General features: G+C 34.9%; 1 protein-coding gene across 5 annotated transcripts in view; it reads right to left on the reverse strand.

The window, feature by feature from the left end:
* Positions 1–955: 955 nt before the first annotated feature.
* Positions 956–25,035, reverse strand: part of LOC120067288 (ARM repeat superfamily protein) — a 44,007-nt gene continuing 19,927 nt past the window's right edge. For 3 of the 5 annotated variants that reach the window (XM_090308675.1, XM_090308676.1, XM_039018829.2), the window contains 24 exons: positions 21,758–21,940; positions 20,975–21,178; positions 20,657–20,870; positions 20,485–20,559; positions 20,074–20,402; positions 19,580–19,772; positions 19,226–19,466; positions 18,819–19,146; positions 18,328–18,508; positions 18,074–18,214; positions 17,651–17,912; positions 16,749–17,201; positions 15,864–16,327; positions 10,987–11,123; positions 10,695–10,876; positions 10,179–10,568; positions 9,560–9,685; positions 7,452–7,517; positions 5,602–7,364; positions 5,234–5,513; positions 3,976–4,215; positions 2,526–3,047; positions 2,297–2,429; positions 956–1,493 (listed from right to left, as the gene is read on the reverse strand). In XM_090308675.1, the coding sequence (XP_090164801.1) occupies positions 1,237–1,493; positions 2,297–2,429; positions 2,526–3,047; positions 3,976–4,215; positions 5,234–5,513; positions 5,602–7,364; positions 7,452–7,517; positions 9,560–9,685; positions 10,179–10,568; positions 10,695–10,876; positions 10,987–11,123; positions 15,864–16,327; positions 16,749–17,201; positions 17,651–17,912; positions 18,074–18,214; positions 18,328–18,508; positions 18,819–19,146; positions 19,226–19,466; positions 19,580–19,772; positions 20,074–20,402; positions 20,485–20,559; positions 20,657–20,870; positions 20,975–21,178; positions 21,758–21,940 (7,364 nt within the window). In that variant the 3' untranslated portion in view covers positions 956–1,236. Of the gene's footprint in view, positions 1,494–2,296; positions 2,430–2,525; positions 3,048–3,975; positions 4,216–5,214; positions 5,514–5,601; positions 7,365–7,451; positions 7,518–9,559; positions 9,686–10,178; positions 10,569–10,694; positions 10,877–10,986; positions 11,124–15,863; positions 16,328–16,748; positions 17,202–17,650; positions 17,913–18,073; positions 18,215–18,327; positions 18,509–18,818; positions 19,147–19,225; positions 19,467–19,579; positions 19,773–20,073; positions 20,403–20,484; positions 20,560–20,656; positions 20,871–20,974; positions 21,179–21,534; positions 21,605–21,757; positions 21,941–25,035 lie in introns of those variants that run through there. The other 2 variants (XR_016525510.1, XM_090308677.1) reach the window with 2 other exon arrangements.

A 25,035-nucleotide genomic window follows, 5' to 3' on the forward strand; every position in this document is an offset into this window, starting at 1 on the left:
TGTAAAATCCGAATATTGAAAATTAGAATATGAAAGATTAAATAAGTAATTCTGTAAAATCCAAACATTTTCGTCAAAAAAGTTTTTAAAGTAAAAAAAGATTTGACAGCATTCTGGATTTCAACATAATATATATATATATATATTCAATGACAAACAATAAAATTCATTACGAATTGAAATCCCTCAAAATCATAAGGTTCCAAACAGGCCATTAATGAATTTTGTTTTTTGATTTTTGGTTTTTGGTTTTTTTTGGGATAATGTAGGATGGAATCTAAAACTCTATCGAATCTTTCATCTCGAGGTCAGATAAATCATGTATCAATTGAGCTATCCTCATTTCCACTCTAATAACTTTCGTTATAATTTACCCAAACAAATCTTATTTTAGTAGAGATAGCTATTTTTATTTTTTATTAATATATATATATATTGCTCCTTAATTTAGCTAATATGAGGCTTTGGCACTACTTTTAACATACAGATAAAATTATTTGCTTTACTACAACATTTAAAGTTAATCAACCTTTGATCTTCAAAAGCCTATAGACCAAGAATTATTTTCATTAATTTTCAAAGAAAATTTTATCATTATTCTTTTTAGAAATCACATTTTCATTTTCATTTCAAGATTAGATCAAAAGCCAAAGATCAGCCTATAGACCAAAAACTGAATAATCATTTTCATTAATTTCCAGGGAATGTTTATCATTATTCTTTTATAGATCCCATTTTCAATATTTTTTACCCCAGTTAACAATCACATTTCTTAATTAAGGACTTATTTAGAACGACTTTTTGAATCCTTAAAAAAATGTATTTTAAACAGACTTTTTTAAAGTACGTATAAAATCACCCATCAGGAAATAAATAACTCCCTATTCACAAAAAAAATCCCAAATGTTGGCTTTCAAACTCTCATATATTCTAAAGAAGCCTACCGATCCCCTAATAGCATCTATAAATAACTAGTTACTATTAACACGAATATATGAAACATTTGATTACAACTTTACAAGGAAGCTACAAAGAACTTGTATTCCTAATATAATTAGATAAAATTGAATAATTTATACACCAAATGAACAAAGAAAAGGGGGAAAAACCCTATAGCAAAAGACAAAATTGGGAAGTCAAGTTGTAAGATCTTGATCTTCCTGACTCCAAGATCCTGTTGGAGTTGATAATGACTATAGATATATTTGCAACATCTAACCTAATCTAATCTAAAGGCTACAACATTCTTCTTGACATTCTCATTGTTGTTATCTTCCTTCTCTTGCTGGCACGTTGCTTTTCTGCAATTCGTAATTTCCTTTTCGCGTTTCGCATAGGATTGATGACGGCCATGCGCTTCTCTTCTTGCTTCCTCTTGTCCCTTTTCGCCTTCAGACTCTTCTTGATCTGGTTGTACACCTGTACAAATTTCTGAATCCCCAAACAGTTCTGTATTTTATCACATACTTCTTGGGCCAACTGTACCATTGATTCTACAAAAACAAAGTTAAAAAAAGGTCATTGCTGCATGATAGTCTGTTTCTCTTTATCGAAATGTTGAAGAAGTTGAACCACTAAATACTAAATAGATCAAGAACAGATAACGAAGTCATCATTGAGTAGATAACTAGTGAGATAAAAAAAGAAGAAAAACATTTGAATGCATCCTAGGATGCACCAATCTTTTTACCGCCTAGTTGTCTAACCATAATTTTCCATATGGTCAACTCTTTCTTTTTGGTGAGAAAAAGATATATATATATATATATATATATATATTAGTTTGTTTCCACTGTGTAGTTTGAGTAAAAAGATGAGTATAGCCTAAGATGTACCCAATTATTCATAGAAGAACTGTAACAGACATTGTATTTTGGCTATCCTGCCGAAAATCATAATCTATTGCAGCCCAACTTTTACCACAAGAAAAGGGCTATAATTAATCAAGATGACATGAAATGAAAGAACAGCATTTGTGAAACCAAACTTGACAATACGGTGACCATTTCCGAGTAGAATGACAAGGATTCTAATACACAAACCCCCTCAGATGTTAGGAGCTTTAAAAGCACTAAAAAACAAGATTAGATTGCTCAGGAATCTCAGAAAATGTACGAGAAACTTTCCTTAAAGTAGTCTAGTAAATAATGAATGATAAAATCTATAATGAGTCTTGATGCACAATTGCATTAGTTGGTTGCACTATATTTGCTTAACACGTTTATAAACAGCAAAACAATCAAGGCGATAAAAGAAAATTGGGTACAAAAAGGTTTGAATTGGAAATAAAGTTTACCTGGGATCATTTTTCCAGAAAATCCTTCACGGACTTTATACAAAGGCAACAAAATTTCAAAAGCATATTGTTCGCAATCTTCTACACCGACTTGTGATGATATATTGCGGAAGACATTGAAAACTATTGCCATCTGCATTGAAACACAACACGAACTATTAATGGAAATCAGAGGGAGTATTAGGTAGAAATAAATTTTTTAATAAACTTGAAAGCGCATGGAGAGGACCTGTATGGTATCCATTTGAAGAGCAACCTTCCCCATCTTTTTTAGCAAATTTGAGATGAGAAGGTGACGGATCTCCTCAGGACAGGCATCATTTTGATTAAATACTCCAGTTATACGAGGTAAAAGTATGCTTCTTCCTTTTCCAGATTCAAGCAACTGGAATGCTTTGAGAAAAAGCCTTTGCTCGGATTCTTCAAGCGTAGACCAGAACGGACGTGAGTCCGCATTCTCCACTTCTCCAATGACAGAATGCAAACCACAAATAGCAAAAACAAGGTTTTGCACAATCAAATCAGCATCTTTATCCGTGAGTTCTGACTTCAACTGATAGCAAAAGGAAGTAGCAATTAAGAAGAGTCTACTTGGCTTCATAAGAGAATAGGCTCCAAGCAATCTTTCTGAATTCCTTCCGTTATTCTCGATCACAATCTTCCTGAAATATGAGGCTATCATGCGAGTTGAGATGCTACGTATCCACATATGTGGATGAAGAAGCAGATGACTAATCATTTCCCATATATCCTGAGGAATACAAAGAATTAATACAGCATAGTATCAGTAATCCGATATCATGTGAAGGGTAAAACTAATGTATTAGACGAAACAACATTAATGGTTAATAACAACACATATCAGCAATCTAGGTTTCCACTACACATTCAATAAACATAAAGGACAAGCGGATAATAAGTAGCAATATAAAGAGAATAATTAGTTCCAACGTTCACATATAGACTAGAACAAAACGACTGACTGAATTTCTACATGTGATATAGAGAGAATTAAGGAAACTAGGTTAATCTTTTTTGCTCCCTTTTGTGTAACAATTCCTATTATGAGTCCCCCCTCATGTATTTTGCATCCTTATCGTTATTGATTAATTCTTGGATATTTCTCCTTTAGTCACTCTTTGACTACACCAACTCAGTACTGGAGCACCTGTCTAGGTCAACATCGGCTACCATTGGTGGAAAATAAGAAAACTCTAGTCAATGCAACTCAAGAGGGATCTTTGTGTGTTGTGCTCGTTGCCCAACAACACACAACTAAAGTGGAACCTTTTACTTCCTTATCAAGAACTCTAAATCTGGTCTTGGCTCTTTTGTAACTCACTCTTAGGTGATGGAAAGCACTTTAAGGGCCTTTTATTTCGTTTATCAATTGAAGCTTCTTACTACGACTCTAAGAATGCTCATAAAAACATAACTAGGTGGTCCTAAGGCATCCTTTCCTTACAAAACTGGGGCCCCCTACTTTAGTATTTTTTTTAGGTTCTGTAGATAATGAAACCAAAAGGATGTGGTAGACCAATCATAAAAATATCGTGACTGTATAAGTTCTCCAGTAATGCAGCGTCGAAAGAATACCAAGGAGAGAGCTCTTCCATGCAATAGAAACATAATAAAATACAAAGACAGATCATAGATAGAAGAATTTGACAGGAGCATACCTCAAAATCATTCTTGAAGAATAACTGAGGGAATCGGTGCATCAACTTCTCTAGCATCACTAACGAATAATATGCCTCCTTCCAAAAGGTAATGGTAGTCTCTGCAGAAATGTCTATTTGCTCATTCATGGTAACATCAACGACAGACTGCAAGATGCCCCTGGCCACTGGCAAAACAGTTTGGATATGTCTTTCAAAACCTTCCTTTAAAGCTTCAACTTCAACTAATAATCCCAACACCTGTGTACAAAAAATAATGTCAATTCCTTTTCACTTCAATATATTTGTCTTCCATTTGTTCTTTTTCCTACAAATGAAAGAGATGGTTATGAAGAAAATTAATGGGTTGAATGAAACTCAAAGCCTAAAGTCCAAAGCTATATTACCCGAAAAGAGAGAAAGAACAAATTGCACAAATCATGGCGAACTAATTACAAAAATAATAATAATAATAAATAAATAAATTACAAAAAAATATGCACCAGCAAACTTGTCCAACTGGAGAAAACAAGAATACAGCCCCATACAAAATATGCACCTTCCCCTCCTCTTCTATTTTTTTTCAAGCCAACTCTTACATGTTGTAAAAGTGTTGGGTTAATCGGTGATTTAATATAGTAGAAGAGTAAAAGGTCCTATGTTCAAACCCTTGTAATGTCATTTTTTCCACAATTAATATTTATTCACTTATTGGGTCTTCTACAAATTGTCGAACTCACAAGTGAATGGGAGTATTAAAGTGTTGATATAAATTAAATTTCCCATAACCATCAGCTTAAGCTTTTGGGTTGATTGGTGGTTTAATATGTCTACATACTATTTGCTTAAATATTAGATGTGGAAGCAAGTCAAACAATCAACATCAACTCCCTGCTCTTGTAAGGAAAAAAAAAAAAAAAAAAAAAAAAACTAGGATATCCAAACCTATTGTTTAGTTTATCGTCCTTGAATAAGAAAGGAAGTTTTCATTGAGAAAAATAAAAGAATGTATATATAGTATTTGTTTACTTTAAAAGAATGTACAATGTTATCAATTACTTTAAAAGAGTGTACTTGTAAATATATTATTTGTTTAAGCACGTTGCCCACCAAAGCTTAAAACATATCCTCATGTTAACTGCCTAATTGAAAATCAGTTTAGCAAGTTGATTGAAAAGTTTCAAATCGCTCTAAAAGAAAATAAATTAAGGAAACTCATAGAACTGTAATAAAGGAGGCCATATATATAACTACATTTACATCTGTGTATGTTTTTCACCTGCGCTGCGACATTCCATAGTTGCTGCTTTTCTCCCAAATACCAAGATAGACCAAATTCAAGTATAGAATGTTGAGATCCTGAACTTATGCGATCTGTTAGGCTCTTTATTACAAGACCAGTCATAGACCGAACATGATGATCATGATCATTAGCCAAGCAAGCCACCAAACGAATAAATAATCTCTGAGACATACTATCCACCACACTTTTTGAAAATTTAACCACAATTGCATGAAGCATCTCCAAAACAGCTTCTCTTCCTGTAGAATGCTCATACCTGCAACAATAGGAAAATCTTCTAAAGACAGAATTAAAAAAAAAAAAGAAAAAATATATAAAGAAACCAGCTTAACGCCATTGGTCACCTTAAATTTGAGAGCAGAAAATCCAAATGTTGCTGCAAGCGCTTTTCTGAAAGATGGTAATCAAGCAGAAACTGTAGTAAGATTTTGCTACATTTCTTCCGTATTGGTTCGACTTGACTTGTCACCATCAATTCTGCTACCCGAATAGCAAGATCATAAATCTCAGGGACAACAAGCTTGCGACTCACAATTGCCTTCAGAAGTGAAAGGGCAACAAAGGATGGATTCTTGTCAATATCAACAAACAGCGGAAACTGAATTAATAAATGTAGCTGATCTGTGGAAAGTGTAACTTTCTCATTTCGCAGAAGCACAGTTAATAATCTCAAACATGATTCTACTAGTGGATTGCGTGGATCTACTGAACTCTGAGCAATATGCAACACTACTCCCTTGATTTTGTCAGCTTGGGATTTGACAGATGGCAAAGGCAGTCTTAGCAATGGAGTGAGACATCTAAGTGTTAATGATAAAACATCCTCATATTTAGAAGTCAAGCAGTTTCCTAACAGGGGAACAAAAGGGTCAAGCATTGATAGCAACTGAGCATGTCCTTTCCCAAGTTGCATCTTCTTCATGAACCCATGCAGAAGCTTAAGTGCAAACACCACAATAAGGTGTGAACAGGGTGACTTGACAAGTATTGTCTGACACGAAACATTCTTTCCCCTGGAGACATCTCTAGAATGTTTGTTTGCATCTGCCACCGATGAGATTTCACCCTGTCCATTTTCACCTTTTACTCCATCTTCAATGAGGCCATTGATGAAGATTAGGAGGTCAGTTTGATTGACAGAAGGATTGCTTTCAAAACCAGCAGCTACACTAGTTAGCATATTTTCCAATTTGGTTTTAACTTTTGGGGTCAGATGCTTCTTCATATGATCAGTAACAGGTCTAAGGAGCTTGAGTGCGTGGCTTTTAAATGTTATGCTTTGGGCTATCAATTTCAGTGTTTCAAAGGACTTCTGTTTCCTTGTCTCTTTCATTTTCGAGGCCAACTTTTCAACCTCTTTTTCCTCGGCAACCTCTCCAAGGATGTCTTTCTCTGCTACAGAAATGAGATCATCCAAAAGATAATCTATCTTCCCAATGGCTGGGCCAGTAAAGAGCTTAGACAAAATAAAATTGAGTGTATACCCTAACACATGCATCTCGTATCCTCGTTTTAAAGATCCTCTCAAAACCCTAACTATAACCTGCAAGTATTCAGATCCAAGTACCTTCAAACAAGCAGCCAGAGAAGATCTAGCTTCATCACGGACACTTTCTAAACGATTCTTCAAAAAGTTTACAATATGCTGGATGATGCTCAAAAGTTGTGAATCCATAACATCTTCTGGAAGTAATTTCAACAACTTTAGTGCAGCGAGATGGACATAAATATCAACTCTCTCCGACTGAGAGTTCATAAGTTTTTGTATCTTTGGGAACACATCTTTACTAAGGCATGCTTGCATATTGTTCGTCACAACCGTACTGCCATATAATTGCGTTGACCCAACTTCTGACATATTCTCTTGAAAATGGAAGTTGTCTAAAATAGAGCATATCAACCGCATCAGAACCTTCTTTTTATCAGGGTGTTTAGTGAGGTCCCGTAAGCATCTTCTTAATAGAGCAAAATATGACTTCCATTCCATTTGACCAGAAATTGAAGCCAGCGCCTCTATACAAGCAACTCTAATATTCTCTGCTTTTCCCTCTTGTAAATCAAACAGCATATTGAAGAACAGTGGCACAAAGACGTTCTTTGTGATAACCTTAAAGAAAAAGGGGTGAGGATAACTTAAGCAACTTCCCAATCGATCATTTCACCGTATAATTAATATTAAGAATATAGAAAGTACCTCAGGTATGTTGACAGTAGGAATAGTATTTTTGAAGCGAATCAGTGCCTTTGCTCTTCTAAGTTTCTGCAACATAAAATTTATTTCTTGAAAAATCACGTGAAATGGAGAGAACAATTTGACAAGAAGTTAGAAATCAAAGTTTTTTTTATAAGAAATAAAAATTTTCAATTAAAACAATTGCAAGGAGATTACAATTGAGTTTTCATATGGAATTTTTTTTGTGCAGGTTTAATGGTTTCTTTCCCTAGTTGTTACAGACAAAAAAAATCTCTTATTATTTAATTGAATGCCTGCCCCCTTCATTGAAATGTATAATTGAAAACAAATAGGAGCCTTGAAATTCTGGACGGGAAATATCGGCAAGTTTGGCGATATCTTTTTGTGGTCCTCAATTTTATGGGAAAAAAAAATTCTGAAAACCAAAACATTCCATGCATACGGGACCTCACTAAATACTGAAATTTCGTGGTCCTTTTCCTCAGTTTTATCCCGTAAGCATCTTCTTGATTGAGGATCGAGCATTCTGTTAGGATACTCCCTAACGAGAGAACTCAAGAACAAACAGACAGACTAAAAGACAAAATTATATTGCAATATCCATGAAGAAATTACAATATACCATAGCCTTTCGGGAGGATACTCTCCCAAATTTCCCAATTAGGAAACAACTACCAAATTCTTCATAGCCTCCTCTAAACCCATTCCATCTATTTATAACTAAAAATCCCTAACAAACTTACTATCTAATTACTAATATGCCCTCCTAATAATCATATTCATATTCTACTAATAATCCTACTATTTCCCTAACTAGGGGCCTTACCAGTGTAAATGCCCAAGGCGCATTAAGATGCAATGGCCCTTTGGAGCCTAGGCACAAGGTGCACAAAACGCCGTGGGCTTTTTTTTGTGAGGCACACTATCTATAAAAATATTACATTACAAAGATGCATATTTGAAGTAGAAATATGGAAAAAAAGACCCCAAACACAAGAAATTTTGCATTTAGGCTTAGTAAACTTGATTCTTTTAGTTAATAAAGAATGAAAACCCTTAAATATTACTACTTTTTAAAAATAATTAAAAAGCCTCAAGGCCCAGGGCTTTGAGCCTTGGAGTTTCACAAAAGGCACACGCCTAAGACATGCCTTATTTTGTGAGCCTCGCCTTGGAAAGGAGAGGCGCCAAAAGTGCACTTTGGGCCTAGATGCGCCTAGGCACGCGGTTGAGAGGGCTTTTTAAAACATTGGACCTTACATTACTCCGCCTTCGAAGACACCTTGCCCTCAAGGTGTGCTTACCAAACACAAAACAAAATGTAAAATTTAAGATCAGATTTTTTTTTTCCCTTCAACATAGTGAAAACAAGGAACCCAAGTCAGCAGCCTTCTCTTCAACGTTGACCATAAATTGGGCTTCAATTTCTTCCCTTAGACTCAGCCCAAGCTCAGTCAGCAACCCATGAATCCATATTCTTCTTTCTCCGTTTCCTCTGGCGTTGTTATCCTCTAATGGGCTAGAGGCCCATTATCAATTTTCTGCCTAGAACAACACAATAGCCTTTTCTTAAGTAATCCCCACTTCCCATATAGAATATAACCCCTTATCGCCCCTAATGCAGTATTCTTCAAACATCGGACTCATAAATCAATATCCTTCTTAAGCGTAGCAGTGGGCTTCGAGCCATCCCAGCCTAATCTAACTTGGAACAATGCAGTCCCTTTTTTCACTCCATGGCCCTGCCTCCAGATACATTTTTCTCCTACCTCAACTCTAAAATGTAAGTATAAGAATTAGAACATTGCTAATTTCTTTTTCAATATAAGCATCCATCACTTAGTTAAAACGTATGTACGAGGCATAAGAACATTTAGTACCTTCAAAACTTATGCTTCATCCATCCAAAGAAGTATTTGTACACATGCTTTGTATTTAGAAAGAAGCCACATTGATATTTGGAGAAATGATATATTTTTGCTTCGGATGATAGTAAGTGACTAATTATGGCGACAGGTTTACATGGAAACTATGGAATGCTACTTTCAGGCACAATGGTGATATTTTTATGCCGACACATTTTACAAACATATGAAGCAGGAACTTACCTGCAAGTGGGTTATGTTACTGAAAAAATCAACTTCAGCATCTTTACTGTATAAGGCCTTCAGCGAACTTAAGTTTGCTACCTCAGGAAATTTCAACACCATTTCTCGCAATAAATTTATCCACTCCTGTAACCAGGAATTTCATAAAAGATAAGAAAAGAAAATCCACAAATGTAAATGGTAATTGATAACATTGTACTTCTAAGACAATATGTGCAACATACATCAACAAAATTCTATATGCAAGAGGATAGCCGTGTGATATTAACTAAAGAATCCATTCATCAACAAAACCGTTCTTGTTGTAAAACATAGAGCATAACATAAACCAAAGATTAACAAACATGTTATTCTTCAATGTATCAGTTGAGTATTTACATCTTTCACAGAATAATTAATTAATAAAAAGTGAGTTTTGGATTCAACAGACTACATCAAAACAATAAAATAAAATATAATTTAACTCCTGGTGCACTAGAATCTTTAGTTATGCTTGTTTTGATTTAAAAGTTGTTTGTAAGTCTCTTTGTACTTTGAGCATTAGCCTCTTTTCATTAATTCGATCTATCGTTTCCCTTTCAAAAAAATTATATAATATATATATAATTTAACTCTCTACCTTTTTAACCGAGGTCTCTCTGTTCATTGCTTCCCCCATGTGCTTCAAAATAAATTTGTTTGTCAGCCACATGATGCTTTCTTTTGACCAACCATTGTCAGATAATGTCATATTGTCAATTGATTCCTGGTGACCGTTTCCTCTTTGACCAAGAACTGAAGAAGAAAATTCGACAAAAGCGAGCAAACACCTATAAGCACTATGTCTTAGGATTAGTTCCTCTGATGACATATCATGCACGCACTGTGATAGAACAACTAATGCATGTTCCTCTGGGGTAGCACAGAAAAAATCAATATTGATTTTTTCATAACTATTGACAATTGTGTCAAAATCAAGGCCACCAATTTCCATAGAAGAGGTTGCATTTAAACCACGGATGATTTGAGCCTACAGAATATGAAAAGAAGATAGAATAATTACAACAGTATCATTTGCCTTGGATAAGAAATCACAATAAAAAATAGAATCATCAATTGAAAGAACTTGAATGCATATAGAAAATTTGAACTTTACCACACAGAGGATGGAAGAATCAACTTCTGCAAGAGCGTTGATAAGATCACATACAAGCAAACGCAAATCTTGCTCAACAAAAATCAGTAACGGAGAAACTGCTTTCAAGATTTTTGTTGTACTCTCGCTCCCTAGAATGGGAACCACATTTTGTACTATTTGCAAAATATCAGCATGAGATTCTGCAAGGCAAAGTAAGAGATTCAAATCATTAACAAAATTCTAATTCTAATTTGACGTGTCAATTCTTACAGTATTTTCCTGCTAAAAATAAAAAGGAGAATATTCTCACCAGAAGTACGACCAGTCTGAGTTAAGTATGGGAGTACGATTTCTACAAACTTCTTAGCATGCAATTGCTCCCTTACAAACTTCGAGAGTAATTTGAAAATTCTTATCATCGGTCCATTAAGGTGTCCTAACAATTTCCTGAAATGATGACATGCGAAATTATTACAAGTCTGTTATGGTATATAAATTTTATTGTCCGTCCATATAAAATTTAGCATGGTACCTGAAACATATCAAACAGATACATGTCATACAAAAACACATTATGACCAGTGTTCTTAGAAGTGTGGAGAGCAATAGCGCTTTCAAGAGTGAAGAGTTAGCAATACACATATATCATAATTATGTTGAAGGGTAGAACCGTAGAATCTGGGAAAATCATTTTTGGTTAATCAAATATTAATAAATGACATTGATGACATTGAAATTAAAATGTGGGAAGATAAGAATAATTTGTACACATTAATCTTCTATAGAACTTCAAAACTTCAAACTCGTACCTAATAATGATAGTTTTTACTTGATTTATTCTATTACTTCATTACAATTAAAATAATGCTCATGTTATAAAGTTAGAATGAATCAATTAAAATTATAAATCTTCTTTTGAAATGCTAATTAAGTTTTAAATTTTTTAAAAAAGGGCTTATACCATGCGATTATTTTTTAAATTTGGATAATATTTCACAAATAACTTCTGAAACAAAATATTTTTTTATGAAAACAACCATGTTCATTAAAAAAAGAAGGAAAGAACAAAAGGGCATACAAAACCTCTTGACACAAAATATAAAATTGTTATCGATTGTGATTTCAGAATTTAAAAGCATATTTAACAACAATTTCGGATTTTCAAAGCATATGTTAAAATATAATTCTAAATTCTAAAACAGAGAAATATACGTTAAAATAGTGATGCACGTCAAAGTTTTTCAAAATATGAAATAGAAAAAGTGAAGGAATTAGTTATTAAAAAGAAAAGGTTCAAGTACAAGGGTCTACAAAATTACATCTCGTATCCTTGAAGAAGAAGAAATAAGATATGCCTTGAAGAATCTTGGGAAGAACAAAGCTCCTACCAGTTGAATTTTTCATAAAATTTTGGAGATAATTCTCAGGGGATTTCAAGCAGCTTTTGAGGAATTCTATGAAAATGGGAAGCTGAATGCTTGTGTCAAGGAGAATTTCATATGCTTAATTCCAAAGAAAGAAGATGCGGTTTCAGTCAAAGACTTTAGACTCATTCATTAGTCTCACCAACTTAACATACAAAATTGTGGCAAAAGTCTTAGTTGAGTGACTAAAGAAAATTATGCTTGATATTATAGCACCCGACAAAAGTGCCTTCATCAAAGAAAGGCAATTCTTAGATCCGATTCTCATAGCCAATGAAGCAGTCAAAGATTATAGAGCTAAAAGGAAAAGTGGGTTGATTCTCAAATTAGACATGGAGAAAGCATTTGATCAAGTGGATTAGACTTTTCTTGAAAAGGTCCTAATTGAAAAAAAAAATGATGCAAAATGGATAACATGGATGATGGGCTGTCACAAATCCAAGATTCTCTATATTTATTAATGGAAGACCAAGAGGCCGAAATATAGCTTCAAGGGGTGTTCGTCAAGGGGATCCTCTATTACCCTTTTCCTTTTGATAAGTGAAGTATTGAGCTTGTTAATAGCAAAGCTTCATGAAAATGGCTTCTACGAAGGTTTTCTGGTTGGGAAGGAAAAAGCTCGTGTCTATTTTACAATTCGCAAACGATACCTTGATTTTTTGCAAATATGGTGTACGAATGCTTGATAATCCGAGGAAAATCATAGAATTGTTTGAATGGTGCTCGGGGTAAGAAGTAAATTGGGAAAAATCAGCGCTAGTTGGATTATATTTAGATGATCAAACAGTTATCAAAGCAGCTGCGAGACTGAATTGCTAAGTAGGCACCTTGCCTTTCACATACCTTGGATTACACTTGGGGGGCTATCCAAAGAAAGCCTCCTTTTGGCAACTGGTCATTGACAAAATACCAATCAAGCTGGATCAAGCTGGACAAATGGAAAAGGTACAATCTATCAAGAGGGGAAGAGCAACACTTTGTAAGTCTATCCTTTCTAATTTACCCACTTACTACATGTCCTTATTCCTCATGCCGGAAAAGGTAGCTAATTCAATAAAGCGATTGATGAGAAATTTCTTTTGGGAGGGACACAAAGGGGGTAAAATTAATCATTTGATCAAATGGGAGGTAATCTCTCGAAATCAAAAGCATGGTGGATTGGGCCTTGGTGGGCTAAAAAAGAAAAACATGGCATTACTTGCCAAATGGGGTTAGAGATACTTTAACGAGGAAGATTCCTTTTGGCACCAAGTTATTGGAAGCATCCATGGAAAGGACTTTTTAATTAGCACACGGCAGGAAAAGTTAATTTAAGCCTTAGAAGTCCTTGGATTAGCATTTCAAGAGCATGGGTTAAAGTTGAAGCCTTAGCACTTCACAAACTCGGAAATGGAAACAAAATCAGATTTTGGTTGGATTCATGGGCAGACAAATTGTCTTTAAATGTACACTTTTCAAAAATATTTAAGACTGCTCTTAATCCACAAGGATCAGTAGCAGAACATTGGGATTTTATTCATTCTTCTTGGTCAGTGGTCCTTAGAAGACTCTTGAAAGACGATGAACTAGATGAATTTCAGAATCTTATTGGGCAGATCTCAAGGAAAAAGGTGATTGACAACTCTGATACTCGATTCTGGTCCCTAGAATCAGGGGGTTCTTTTTCGGTCAAGTCATTGGTTGATCATCTCCAAATCTCATCCCCGCTGGAAAAAGACTTAGAAAAGGAAATTTGGAAGACCAAAAGTCCGCGCAAGGTCAATATCACAATTTGGATTATAATTTTTGGATCCTTAAATTGTCCGGAGACACTTCAAAGAAAACTTCCGACACACTGTTTGTATCCTTCAATCTGCCCCCTTTGTATGGCAAATAATGAAACCCAGGAGCATCTGTTCTTTGAATGCTCTTACACTATTAAATGTTGGCAGAATCTATTTAATATATTTGGCATCAGATGGGTATTTGGCAGGTCCTCCCGTGATAATACATTGCAGATTCTAATTGGACCTAAGCTGAAAGTGGGCCCAAGGGTGCCAAGGATTAATGCAATCAAAGCACTATTATCGGAAGTGTGTTTCGAGAGAAATCAAAGAATATTCCATAAGCAATCCATTGGCATAATCATTTCGAATCTGCAAAATTTAACGCCTCCTTGTGGTGTTCCCATTCCAAATTCTTCAAAGATTATTCAGTACAAGACATAAGTCTAAATTGGAGCTCTTTTAGCTATATTGCTCAGCCTAGATAGTATAACTCTCTTGGCTATATTGCTTTGTTATTATTCTATTATATTGAGATAGTTTGTAAGGAAATGATGAGGACGGTAAGGGGGTGTCAACCTAGTTGAGATGTCTGGGTGCATCCCCTGATCCATAGACCTTTTTATTCATTGTATAATCTTCTTGTATTTTGAGCATTAGTCTCAGTTCTTTACATCAATAAAGAGACTCGTTTCCTTTAAAAAAAAAAAAAAAGAAAACGAAAAAAGAAATTACATCACGTGGACCTATAAAATTATATCTCCAGTTTTCCCATCATCAAGGAGTTACAGCCCTCGATATTTTTTCCTTTAATTTGGTCTTATTTCCATATTCCTCAACAACTACCGGAAATATAGTGCATTTTGGTGAGAAGGTCGAACAAAAGAGGACCAAGGCTTTTTGCTTAAGTTTTTATTTCTTAATTCAACATACTTTGTTTTTTGAATTTTCACATAAGTGAGAACACTTTTAACAAGCCAAGACATCTAAGCAGGTGAAGGCCCTCTAGGGACCGACTTAAACAAGGGAAACAACCTGCAATACTATTTCAAAAAGTATAAAATATCACAATTGCTACTCCAAACATAAAATTCTACATTAATATTTAACATCACTACTATCACCACTAATTCCATAACTAATAATTCTAAAAGAATATCTTTTTCTAACAAGAAAAAATTTCTGAAAAGGAATAATAAACGTTCAAGGGATAAAAAAAAAAAAAAAAAAAACTCCCTAAGAGAGTGAAAATAAAGGAAAACAATAACAATAAGATTCACTTATTCTACCGTTTGTTTGCCTTCAATGTTTTTTTTAGATTAAAAGAATATACACGTGTAAATTTTTATTAAAACAAAAAGAAAAGAAAAAACTCATTGATATAATAAAAAGGAACAAAAGTTCAATAGGTACAATCTCCCCTAGAGTGGAAATAAATTTAAAAAAATAATAATAACATCAATGATTTTGAAGCCTAAATAATAAAGTAGTGATGTTTAAATTGTCCCTAACTCGAACCTTTATATTTCCAGAATAGACAAATTATTAATGTTTAAGAAACATTTCGAATATACAAATTAATATTATTCTTCTAATAATTACATGAGGTGTAGTGGCATTAAGCCTAAGTGTGTTTAAACTGAGGCGTACGCCTCTTATGGTCAAAGAAAGCGTAACTCTCTATGCTATAAGTTAGGGTCTTGCCTCTAACCGTCAAAAGCCTTTTGACCCTAGGATATGGAATACTATTCACACAATAAACATGAAAATTGCATGGAATGCATGCCTGATCTTTTAACAATTTACAGAACAGGTAGATAGTACTAATTTATAGTACTAATTTTTCCATTAATATATTATTTTAGCAAGCTGATACAATCTTCTAATACAAAAAAAGAATGCAGACACCAATTATTAAGATGATTGCTCGTGTTCAACATGGTAGATAATAGTTAACAGAACAAATAATAAAATCACATCATTATAGGAAAAACACATACCTCTTTTTTGCATCACCACTTTGGAAAAGAACATGCAAGTTTTGAATAAGCGAATCAAGATTTGGAAGTAGAACGCTTCTCACAGCACTATCATTGCCATCCAACTCACCATCAAAAGTCAACAAGTTTTCAATAAACTGAAGAACAAACGATATAATGGGTTGAGATGCTGTTGAGATAGTGAGGATGAAGAAAATATCAGGAACAAGATTCCTCTCTCTAGCCAACAGTGGCACAAGTTTGTGGCTTCTGCTCATGGCAAGAAAGCAAGAGAAAAGTGAACTTGGCTTTTCACTACTTGAGCCCTCGTGCTTGAAACTCTCGATTGAAGATTTAACAGACATAAAAAATAGGTCCCAGAATTCGATTTCAAAATCAAAACCCTCGTACTTGTAAAGAACGACAGAAATGACTCTGAGACATAAAGACCTTAAATCTTTGTGCTGCTTCACAGCTGTACTGGTCTGCTTAGAAGAAATGAAAAAATCGTTAGTATCCAAAGCTTCAAGTTCCATAATTAATCAGCAATCTCATGTAATCAATGAAGAATACAAGAAAATAAATGAAAGATGAGAAAATTAGCATTTAGCTTCCCTAAAGTAAATAAAACAATGACAAAAGGACTTGAAACTTGACGACCTTAACTACAAGGTAAATGAGAAGACTTCCCCACCAGTACAGAACTCAAACACCCAGTAAAAAAATATTTTGACCAGAAATTAATACCACACCATTCAGATATCTTAATTGTGTAAAGAAGGGGAGGTAGTATCAACAAACGCAGATAGATGGTCACATTTATGATGGAAGGAAAAAACAGGGACGGGAAAGTAATGTGAAAAAGGTTGATATCAAAGAAACACCTAATATGAATGGAAGCATTACCAGGCCAGCGAATGCTGCTTCTTTGTCCATCTCAAGCAAATTATTATCGTGCGTCTTTCCATTTTCAAATAAAGACACTTGCCTTGCCACATGAAGACTTGCCGTGCAACTTGCCAAAACTCGGACAACACAACCCAATATTATATTGAGAAATGGACTAACAAGCATTTCATCAAAAACAGTAAGAACCTCTTCAATAACATGCATAAAACCATATTTCTTCTTCCATGACAATGCTACTATACTTTCTGTTGAGAAGTACTTCAAGATGTCAGTCGCTGACGCATTAATTGAAACCAGGTGTAAGTTACAAAACCAGTTAGCACTTGCATCAGCTTCCCTTGGAATAATGTTCAAGGGCTTCAATAACAGAGCAAAGAAAAGTGGAAGCTCTATGGTATCAAGTTGTGCAAAGAACTGAAGGACAGCTTTTCGAAGATTTACGCTGGCTTGCTGCCATAAATGAAATATCAAACTCAGTATTCAATGTGATTTTGATTCCTTTAATATATAAGATTAAGTCGCCCATACTATCAAATTGAAAACGAGCCATCCTTCATGGCAACTTTATGCATAATAAACAACCAAATGCTCAAGTCTGCTTGACTAAAAGTCTAAAACCACCGAGAATGATCAAGATTAACCAAATATTTTAAACCAGTCAATCAATCAAATCAAACAAACTATGCATGCAAGTAATGCTTCACTAACAAAAACGATGACATCGTTCAAGTATAATCAAATGTGGCATACTGATTAGCAAACAATCAACCAGAATAACCCATACACACAAGTACGCTCTAAAAACAGTAACAAATACTGACAAATCTCTTGAATAACACAAAGATGTTATTCCGAGTATCATCATAAACAATATATACTGTACCCAATAAAGAATATACCTTATGGGAACCAAGAACCTTCAATTTTCTAACTTTTGGCATCAATAAGCGAGTAACTAAAGGTACAAGCTTAGGTCTGTGTCGTTCATCAATTTGATTTTTTTCTTTTAACAAGCTCCACCTTGTAAGTTCTTCTCTCAAAGTCTTGGGGGAGATCAAATTTTTTAGATGTTGTTCATATGGGATCAAGAAGTCATCTTTCCACATTAAGAGGCAATCAAGGACCTTGCTTTGAATTTCAGCATCATTATCGTCCAAAAGCCTAGAAAATTCAACCAAAGCACGCATACAAAGAAGCATTAGAGTCAAGAACCAGCAGTTTCCTCTATGGAAGAAATATACAGAAGCAAAAAGATGATTCAATATAAATCTTTGTGAAATTGGATAGAAGAGAGCAGGCCTTCCATTAATTATAATACCAACCTCTGCTCCAAAACTTCTTTAAGAAAGTCACTCTTGTAAAAAGACTTCAGGTTACGGGTTTTTCTCAGCAAGTTTAACCACTCCTTCAGCACACATTTCCACTCCTTGCTTTTGCATGCATATTGTTTGAATGAATCGACACTAATTTCAAAGGACAAACAAAAAAATATTGTAAATAAGAAAACTGCAGGAGTGGAGTAAACATTAGACCTGTAGAAATAAAAAAATGAGGTATGAAACCATTTATAAATCACCTATCCACGTGACCAGTGTTGTAGCCTAAAAATGTTAAGAACAGAGGCAACATCCGTTGAGACTGAGATTCAACAATAGTCGAATTTTTTTGTAATGATTGAAGCACCAAGGATAACAGAGTAAAGAGTGGCGTACTGTCTGGTGAAGGAACAACAAATGAGCGAAAGCATCTGACTAGATCTGGAAGACAAAAAGTGTGAAACCAAACTTCAAAAAATTATTCTGAACCCCCGACACAACAGAGAATAGGCCACTCTTTTATTGCACAGAAACAAGTATTTTTTTTCTTTTTTCTTTTCTGTGTGGGGGGGGGGATAAGATAGAAACGGTATTAATTAAGCAAAAAAAAGAACTGTTTGTTTAACCATAAAATGACAAACAACTCTTCTACTAAAACAAGGAACTTAACTATGCATTTTAAAATTGGAGCACATTATTTTAAATGAAATTATGAAGCTAAAGAAAATCACAATGGCACGTGCAAGCACACCATTTAGTTCGTCAGATGATTCAGCAGTATCTCTGCCTGGTTGATCAAGTAGAAATAACCACTGCTGAAAATAACAGATTAGTTTATCCCACAGAAATCCCGAGAGTCTTCTGATTAAAAAGGCAAGACAATCAGATGCTTGATCCCATATATAGCTAAAGCGGTTTTGGAAAATGCCAATAATCCCATTTAAAGCAACCAATAAGTATGCCTCAGGTATCCTTTTAGTCGACAAGGCCATCTGCACTCTAGAGATTAATAATATAATACTTCTGCCGGTAGATATTGAAGTAGGGGTTGATTCAATGGTGAGAAGATGACAAAGGACCTGACACAATTAGAGAGTGAATCCAGAGCTCCAAAGCACAAAGTCAAACAAGAAAATAAAGGAACATGGACAAACTTACCTCACTGCCTACCGAATCATCAGAATATTGTTCCAAATTTTCAGTTTTCATCCCGTTATCAATTGAAGGGTCCTTTATAAGGGTGGCAGACTGCAAAGGCTCATAGTGGCACAATATTCTGAGAGTAGATATACGAACCCCCTTATCTGGGTGACGCAAATTATCTGCAAACACTTGTACAGCATCTTCAACCTTATCTGCTTGAAACTCTTCAGAATACGATCTTTTGCTGACCCCTGGCCTACAATTAACACGGTTAAGGGAATACTACATGCTTCCAACAACCAAGGTTGGAGATGAAATAATGATTAGAAGGTAGAAAAATTTTTCTAGAATGCAAAATTTCCAACTTACCCATAAATAAAATCCAAATAATCAGCTACAGCTACCAAGACTTGTGAACATGAGCTATATCTTTTGGCAAGGTACACAAGTCTGTTTAATTCTTCAAGCCCAGCCTTCTCACTAGAGAGCAACTTAAGGTAAGAACCTATGGTGGCACCAATTATGCTTTCCAAATTTTCTTTAGGGACGCCAAATATGTCGCCTAAAAGAGCATGAATAAATTCAACTGTAGTTCTTAAAGAGAAATAAAATGGAGCACCTAAAAGTGGTAGTAGCCTCAACTAGTGCAATAAAGATAACCAAAGCCATATTTTACATATCTAGTCTGGGTATGCGTGTGCAAAAACAAACCATATTCAACTAGAAGAAGCACCTTTCCATTTGTTGTATAAGAGCAATAGGTACTTATTATGTTAATCTTATACACCCATCTAATCAATATCACTGTCATAAAGAAAATAAGATAAAATAAACCATTCTCATATTAGATTATTAAACTTTACCTTCAACTGTACAGAGCCGATCAAGTGCATCAATCAAGTCCACTAGTAAGGATGAATTGGCTTGAAATTTTACAATATATGGACAACAACGAATAACACCCCATAAAATAGCCAATTTAGATTCATTAATATCAATCGTGGATGAATTGTGTTGCACAAAATCAGTGATCTCTTTAATCCAATGGCCAAGGATTTTAAGGATAAAATTATTAATCCTTGTAACTTCCTCTTTGGATGTACATAACACTTCTGTTGGTAATCTCTCACAGAAGGAAAGCAGAAGATAAATAACTTCTTCAGGTGAAGATTCTAACAATTCATTCATTGCTCTGAAAATGCAAAAGCAGACCCGTTAGATTTCTCATTTCTCGTCTATTTTGCCATAAAATATCAAATAAAAATGATATATACCTTAAAATGTTAGTTCTGAATGCGCATAGTACACTAGCATCCTTCTCCATTATTTCTCGTACAAAAGTCAATAAACTAAAAAACAAAAACCTCAAATATGTTACTAAAATTAAAAAAACATAAGGTAATATATACCAAGTGTCACATTTTATGAAGGCCATGCTGCTCATACCTACTGCTGTTTAGTTGAAATATTGGAGCCCAACGCAATGAGCAGCCAGAAATACATAGAGAGTCCTCAGACCTTTGAAGACCTTCAAGAATAACTAACATTAATTGCAAAATCGTATCAACGATTATGGATAAATCACCCTCCATTGGAAGGCTTGGAGTTGTGGCAAACTTCAACACAAGTAAGTCGACAAGCTCAAGCATTGGTTTGTATTCTGTGAAACATAACAGATTAGAAGCTTTCGTAGAGTAATAGAATTTTAAGAACATGGCCAACACTAGAAAATTGGAAGAAAGGAATACTTGTCAGATATCTAACCATGAAGTTTTTTCCAATTCACATTCTGAGCTGCTGAAGCAAGAAGCATCAAGAGGTGATTTATATAAACCATGTAATCATTAGAAATGGCATCTGTTATTTCCTCAAACAAGCATTTCCATATCATATCCAATTCCTTGGGATCCATTTCTTCGCATAACCTCTGACACACACACTTCAACACTTCTAAGATGCCACCTGAACCTGGAGTAGAGAGACAGACAGAAACAATAAGAGGAATTGAAAATGTGGAAACCGTTGTGGAGAGAGAAAGATATGGTCAGTAATCAAAGTACGGATAATCATTGACATATTAAATCACACAACAGTATTTGCAAATGGAACAAGGACAGGATGATTTTCTCTCCCTCTCCCAATCTGGCAGGAATACTATTAGGGTGTTATTAGAGTATTAAGAGTATATCAACAATTAGTTAGGAAAGTAGGTAGGAGAGTGGTTATGAATAGAGAGAGGGTAAGAAGGGATGAACCTAGGCCTTATTGTGGTGAGTGAATTAGAGCTTGAGAGAGCTCTGAAGAGGGGATGAGCGTCCAAGTACCTCAAAAACAATGGGCTTATCTTGTAAGTTCTCATTCTTTTCTGGTTCCTATCACCCCCACACCCTCTCTCTGTCGAAGTATAGATTATATAGGAGGCTGTTAGAGCGACATCCCATGATTAACAATGACATGTCCATAAAACAAACTTAGAGAGATGGATTATAAAATTAACAAACAATTAGCAATATATGGAACCAGTAAATTTGATAGAAAGAAATCCACCTTGGCTGGAGTCTCGGCCAATTTCAAATGTTTGACCACTAATCAAAAAGCGAAACACCAGCTCTGCTCTTGAATGAAACCTTGATGAGGTTCCTCTCAGTGTGTGAAATAGCAGGGCACTAGCGCCATATTCTCTTGTAGCTGAAGGTTTTTTAACAACTTCCAATATTATCCGTTTAATTCCTGCATCAATTAAAAGCCAAAAAGGGTAAAAGGCGTTAGGAAATCTGCAGCTTTATAGATTAACAAGTGTGTGTGTGTGCGTGAACGTGTCAGATTTTCAAGACTTAGCCATATACTAAATATACCACCATCCATATCAATTAGTGGGTCCTCTACAACATCTCAAGCATTTTCCCCTCCTAACTTGAATTAGGTAGACATCAACGGTAGAAGGAACAGCTCTAGAGCATATTAATACAATAGACAAAGCTATTCTGATAGCTAGTGGAAATGCAAATATGTCCAAGTCTATTACTTTCTCTGACAAGTGACATAAACCCTAACGATTGGAAGGATGGATGCTTCTCATGGATGACTAGGAATGAATCACGCTTTCAATTAAATGGTTGAAAGTGAGACCAAGGACAAGCTGGTAAACCTCATGAAATATTGAACCAATTTTTTATTATAACCCTCTAATGTATGTAACATAAATCAACTTTCTTTTTCATGATAGAAAAAGAAAATCAAAAATTAGGTTTCCTCTTGATATAAATTAACAACTTCTCGCCAAACTTATGATGGAATCTTATCTTAACACGTCTTAGATGAAAATTCTTGACTACTTGGGGAAAAGAAGTTTGTAACAGCACAATTCAGTTAATTTATATCAAGAGGGAACCTAAAGGAATTTCCTAAAGTCGCCTATCAAAAAGAGATTAAATTTCATTTTCATCTTTTTAATGAGAAACCATACATTCATTGAGAGAAATGTGACGCCTACTAAATACTCATGGGAGGAGGGATAAAAAAATGTAACTACACCTGAGAAAAGTTAGTAGTGTTCTCTTGTCGTACAGTTAATGTAACTACACATGAGAAAAGCTAGTTATGTTTTCTAGGCGTACAGTTATGTGGGAGGGATATATGTTGGTCCGTCCGCTTAGGGAAAGAGAGATTTTATTTTACATAAATATTTTGTCGTAGGAAGGAGAGTTTCAGCCCCCTCTTTTTTTTGGAAAGAAAACGAGTTTCTTTATTGATAAAATAGTGAGACAAAAGCTCAAGGTACAATAGTATTATACAATGAACAATAAGGCTAAGGATCAGTGGGCGCACCCGGATATCTCAACTAGGTTGACACCCCATAGCACCCTCATCATATAAAAAAAAAAAAAAAAAACACACACACACAAAACGGACTAGATTGCAGCTGGAACTAGTTATTACAACAGAAACAGCTTAACCAGACCAAACAGTACAAGAATTAGAAACAAGAAAGAACAAAGAGTGAAAAGAACCAAGAAACAAAAAACAGCAATTGAGACAAAAGGCATAAAGTCTGGAAAGATAATAGCTCTCCAATTCAGGTTGAACTCTTGGATGTTGTAACTTTCAAAATGCTTGGAGAGGATGCATCAAGATGAAGCATTGCGACAGGCGGTTTCAAAATGATCCAAACAACCAAGTGATTTGCTATTGAACACCCTCTAATTTCTTTCAAACCATAATTCTGCCAGTATTGCTTTTACCGCATTAAACCAAAGTAAACGAAAGGATTTATTGAAGCACGTCCCAGCACATTTCCTCGAAAGTCTTTGTTGAACACCCAAGATACACTGAAGATAGAAAACAAATTCTCCCAGCACCTAACTGAATAAGAGCACAAAAAGAAAAGATGATTGCGGATCTCCACCGTGCGGACGAATGGATGGGGAAAGGTAGCTGGAAGGCAATTTGTGCTGCATTACTGATGCTACATTCAAGTGACCAAACAGCATAATCCAAACAAGAATGTTCACCCTTCGTGGGCTATTTGTCTTCCAAAGGACCGTATATAGAGATGTCCAATTTCTCCAAGGGGTTGGGGGTCCCGCAGGCGGGGCAGGGATTCCCCGATTAGGTAGGGAATGGGGGAAAAAAATTCCCTGTGAGCTAAACAGGGACGGGACGAGGAAGCATTCCCCGTCCCCGCCCCCGCCCCGATTAGTTTCTACATATTTATTTAATATAGTTATCTAATGTAATGTTGTTATTATTATTATTATTATTATTATATAAATATTAAATTTAAATTTCAAGTTTGATTATTTATTGGGAAAGATAATGAATATGTTTAAATTGAATAATTAAAATTAGATTACATATGTGAATAATTTGATTTATATTTATTTCTTTCTACTAAAAAAATAATTAGCTTTTTTGGTAAAAATTTGAGTAATTTATCTTTAAATTCAAATTGTCATGTAAAACTAACCATAATAAACAATTTAGTGATAAAGTTGATTATTTAATTAAAATTTGTTCACATTAATGATTTAAATTAATTTTATTTTATTAAAAAAAAATTCCCACGAGAAACCCGATCCCTGCGAATTCCCCGTGGGAATCCCCACCCCACCCCGTGGACATTTCTAGTCGTATACATCAATTTGTCCATAAGGGAAGATGGAGAGTGATGAGTTTTGAGAGACTTAACCGAAAAAATCCAATTGTCTACTAAAGACAACGATCATTTATCAAAGGCATCTGAAACTCTCCTTGCTGCAATTTTGCCAAGCAATTCCTAAAAGTCAATCATTTTTTCTTCCTTTAACAAAGGACGAAAACTAATTGACCAAGAGGCCAAGGAACCGTCCCAATGATCGGCTACAGAAACTTTTGGAAAGATGGCGATTCTGAAGAGTCTTGGAAACATAATATGAAAATGAACTTCCACTTCCCACAATCAAACCAAAATGCAATCCAACAACCACTTCCTAACTTAAATTTAGCCAAAGCCTCCACTATCAACCAAGTTCTAGAAATACTTACCCAAGGGCTTCTCAAAACTCTTACCATCTTTACTAGCCATGTGCCAATTGAAAGAGACTTTACCAAGAATGCTTCTAACCACTTTGCACCAAAACGAATCTTCTTCTTCGATGTATCTCCACCCCCATTTAGCAAGAAGGGCTAAATTTTTTTGCCTTGAAGCCACCCAAGCCGAGACCACCAACTACTGAAGATCTTTGAACTAATTCCCATTTCACCAAATGATTTATCTTACTACCATTATGGCCCTCCCAAAAGAAGTTTCTTAGTATCCTTTCCAAGGTTGAAATGACACATTCGAG

This window comes from Benincasa hispida, chromosome 12, assembly GCF_027475165.1.
Source record: "Benincasa hispida cultivar pf3 chromosome 12, pf3_genome.v1.1, whole genome shotgun sequence".
NCBI classification, from domain to species: Eukaryota; Viridiplantae; Streptophyta; class Magnoliopsida; order Cucurbitales; family Cucurbitaceae; genus Benincasa; species Benincasa hispida.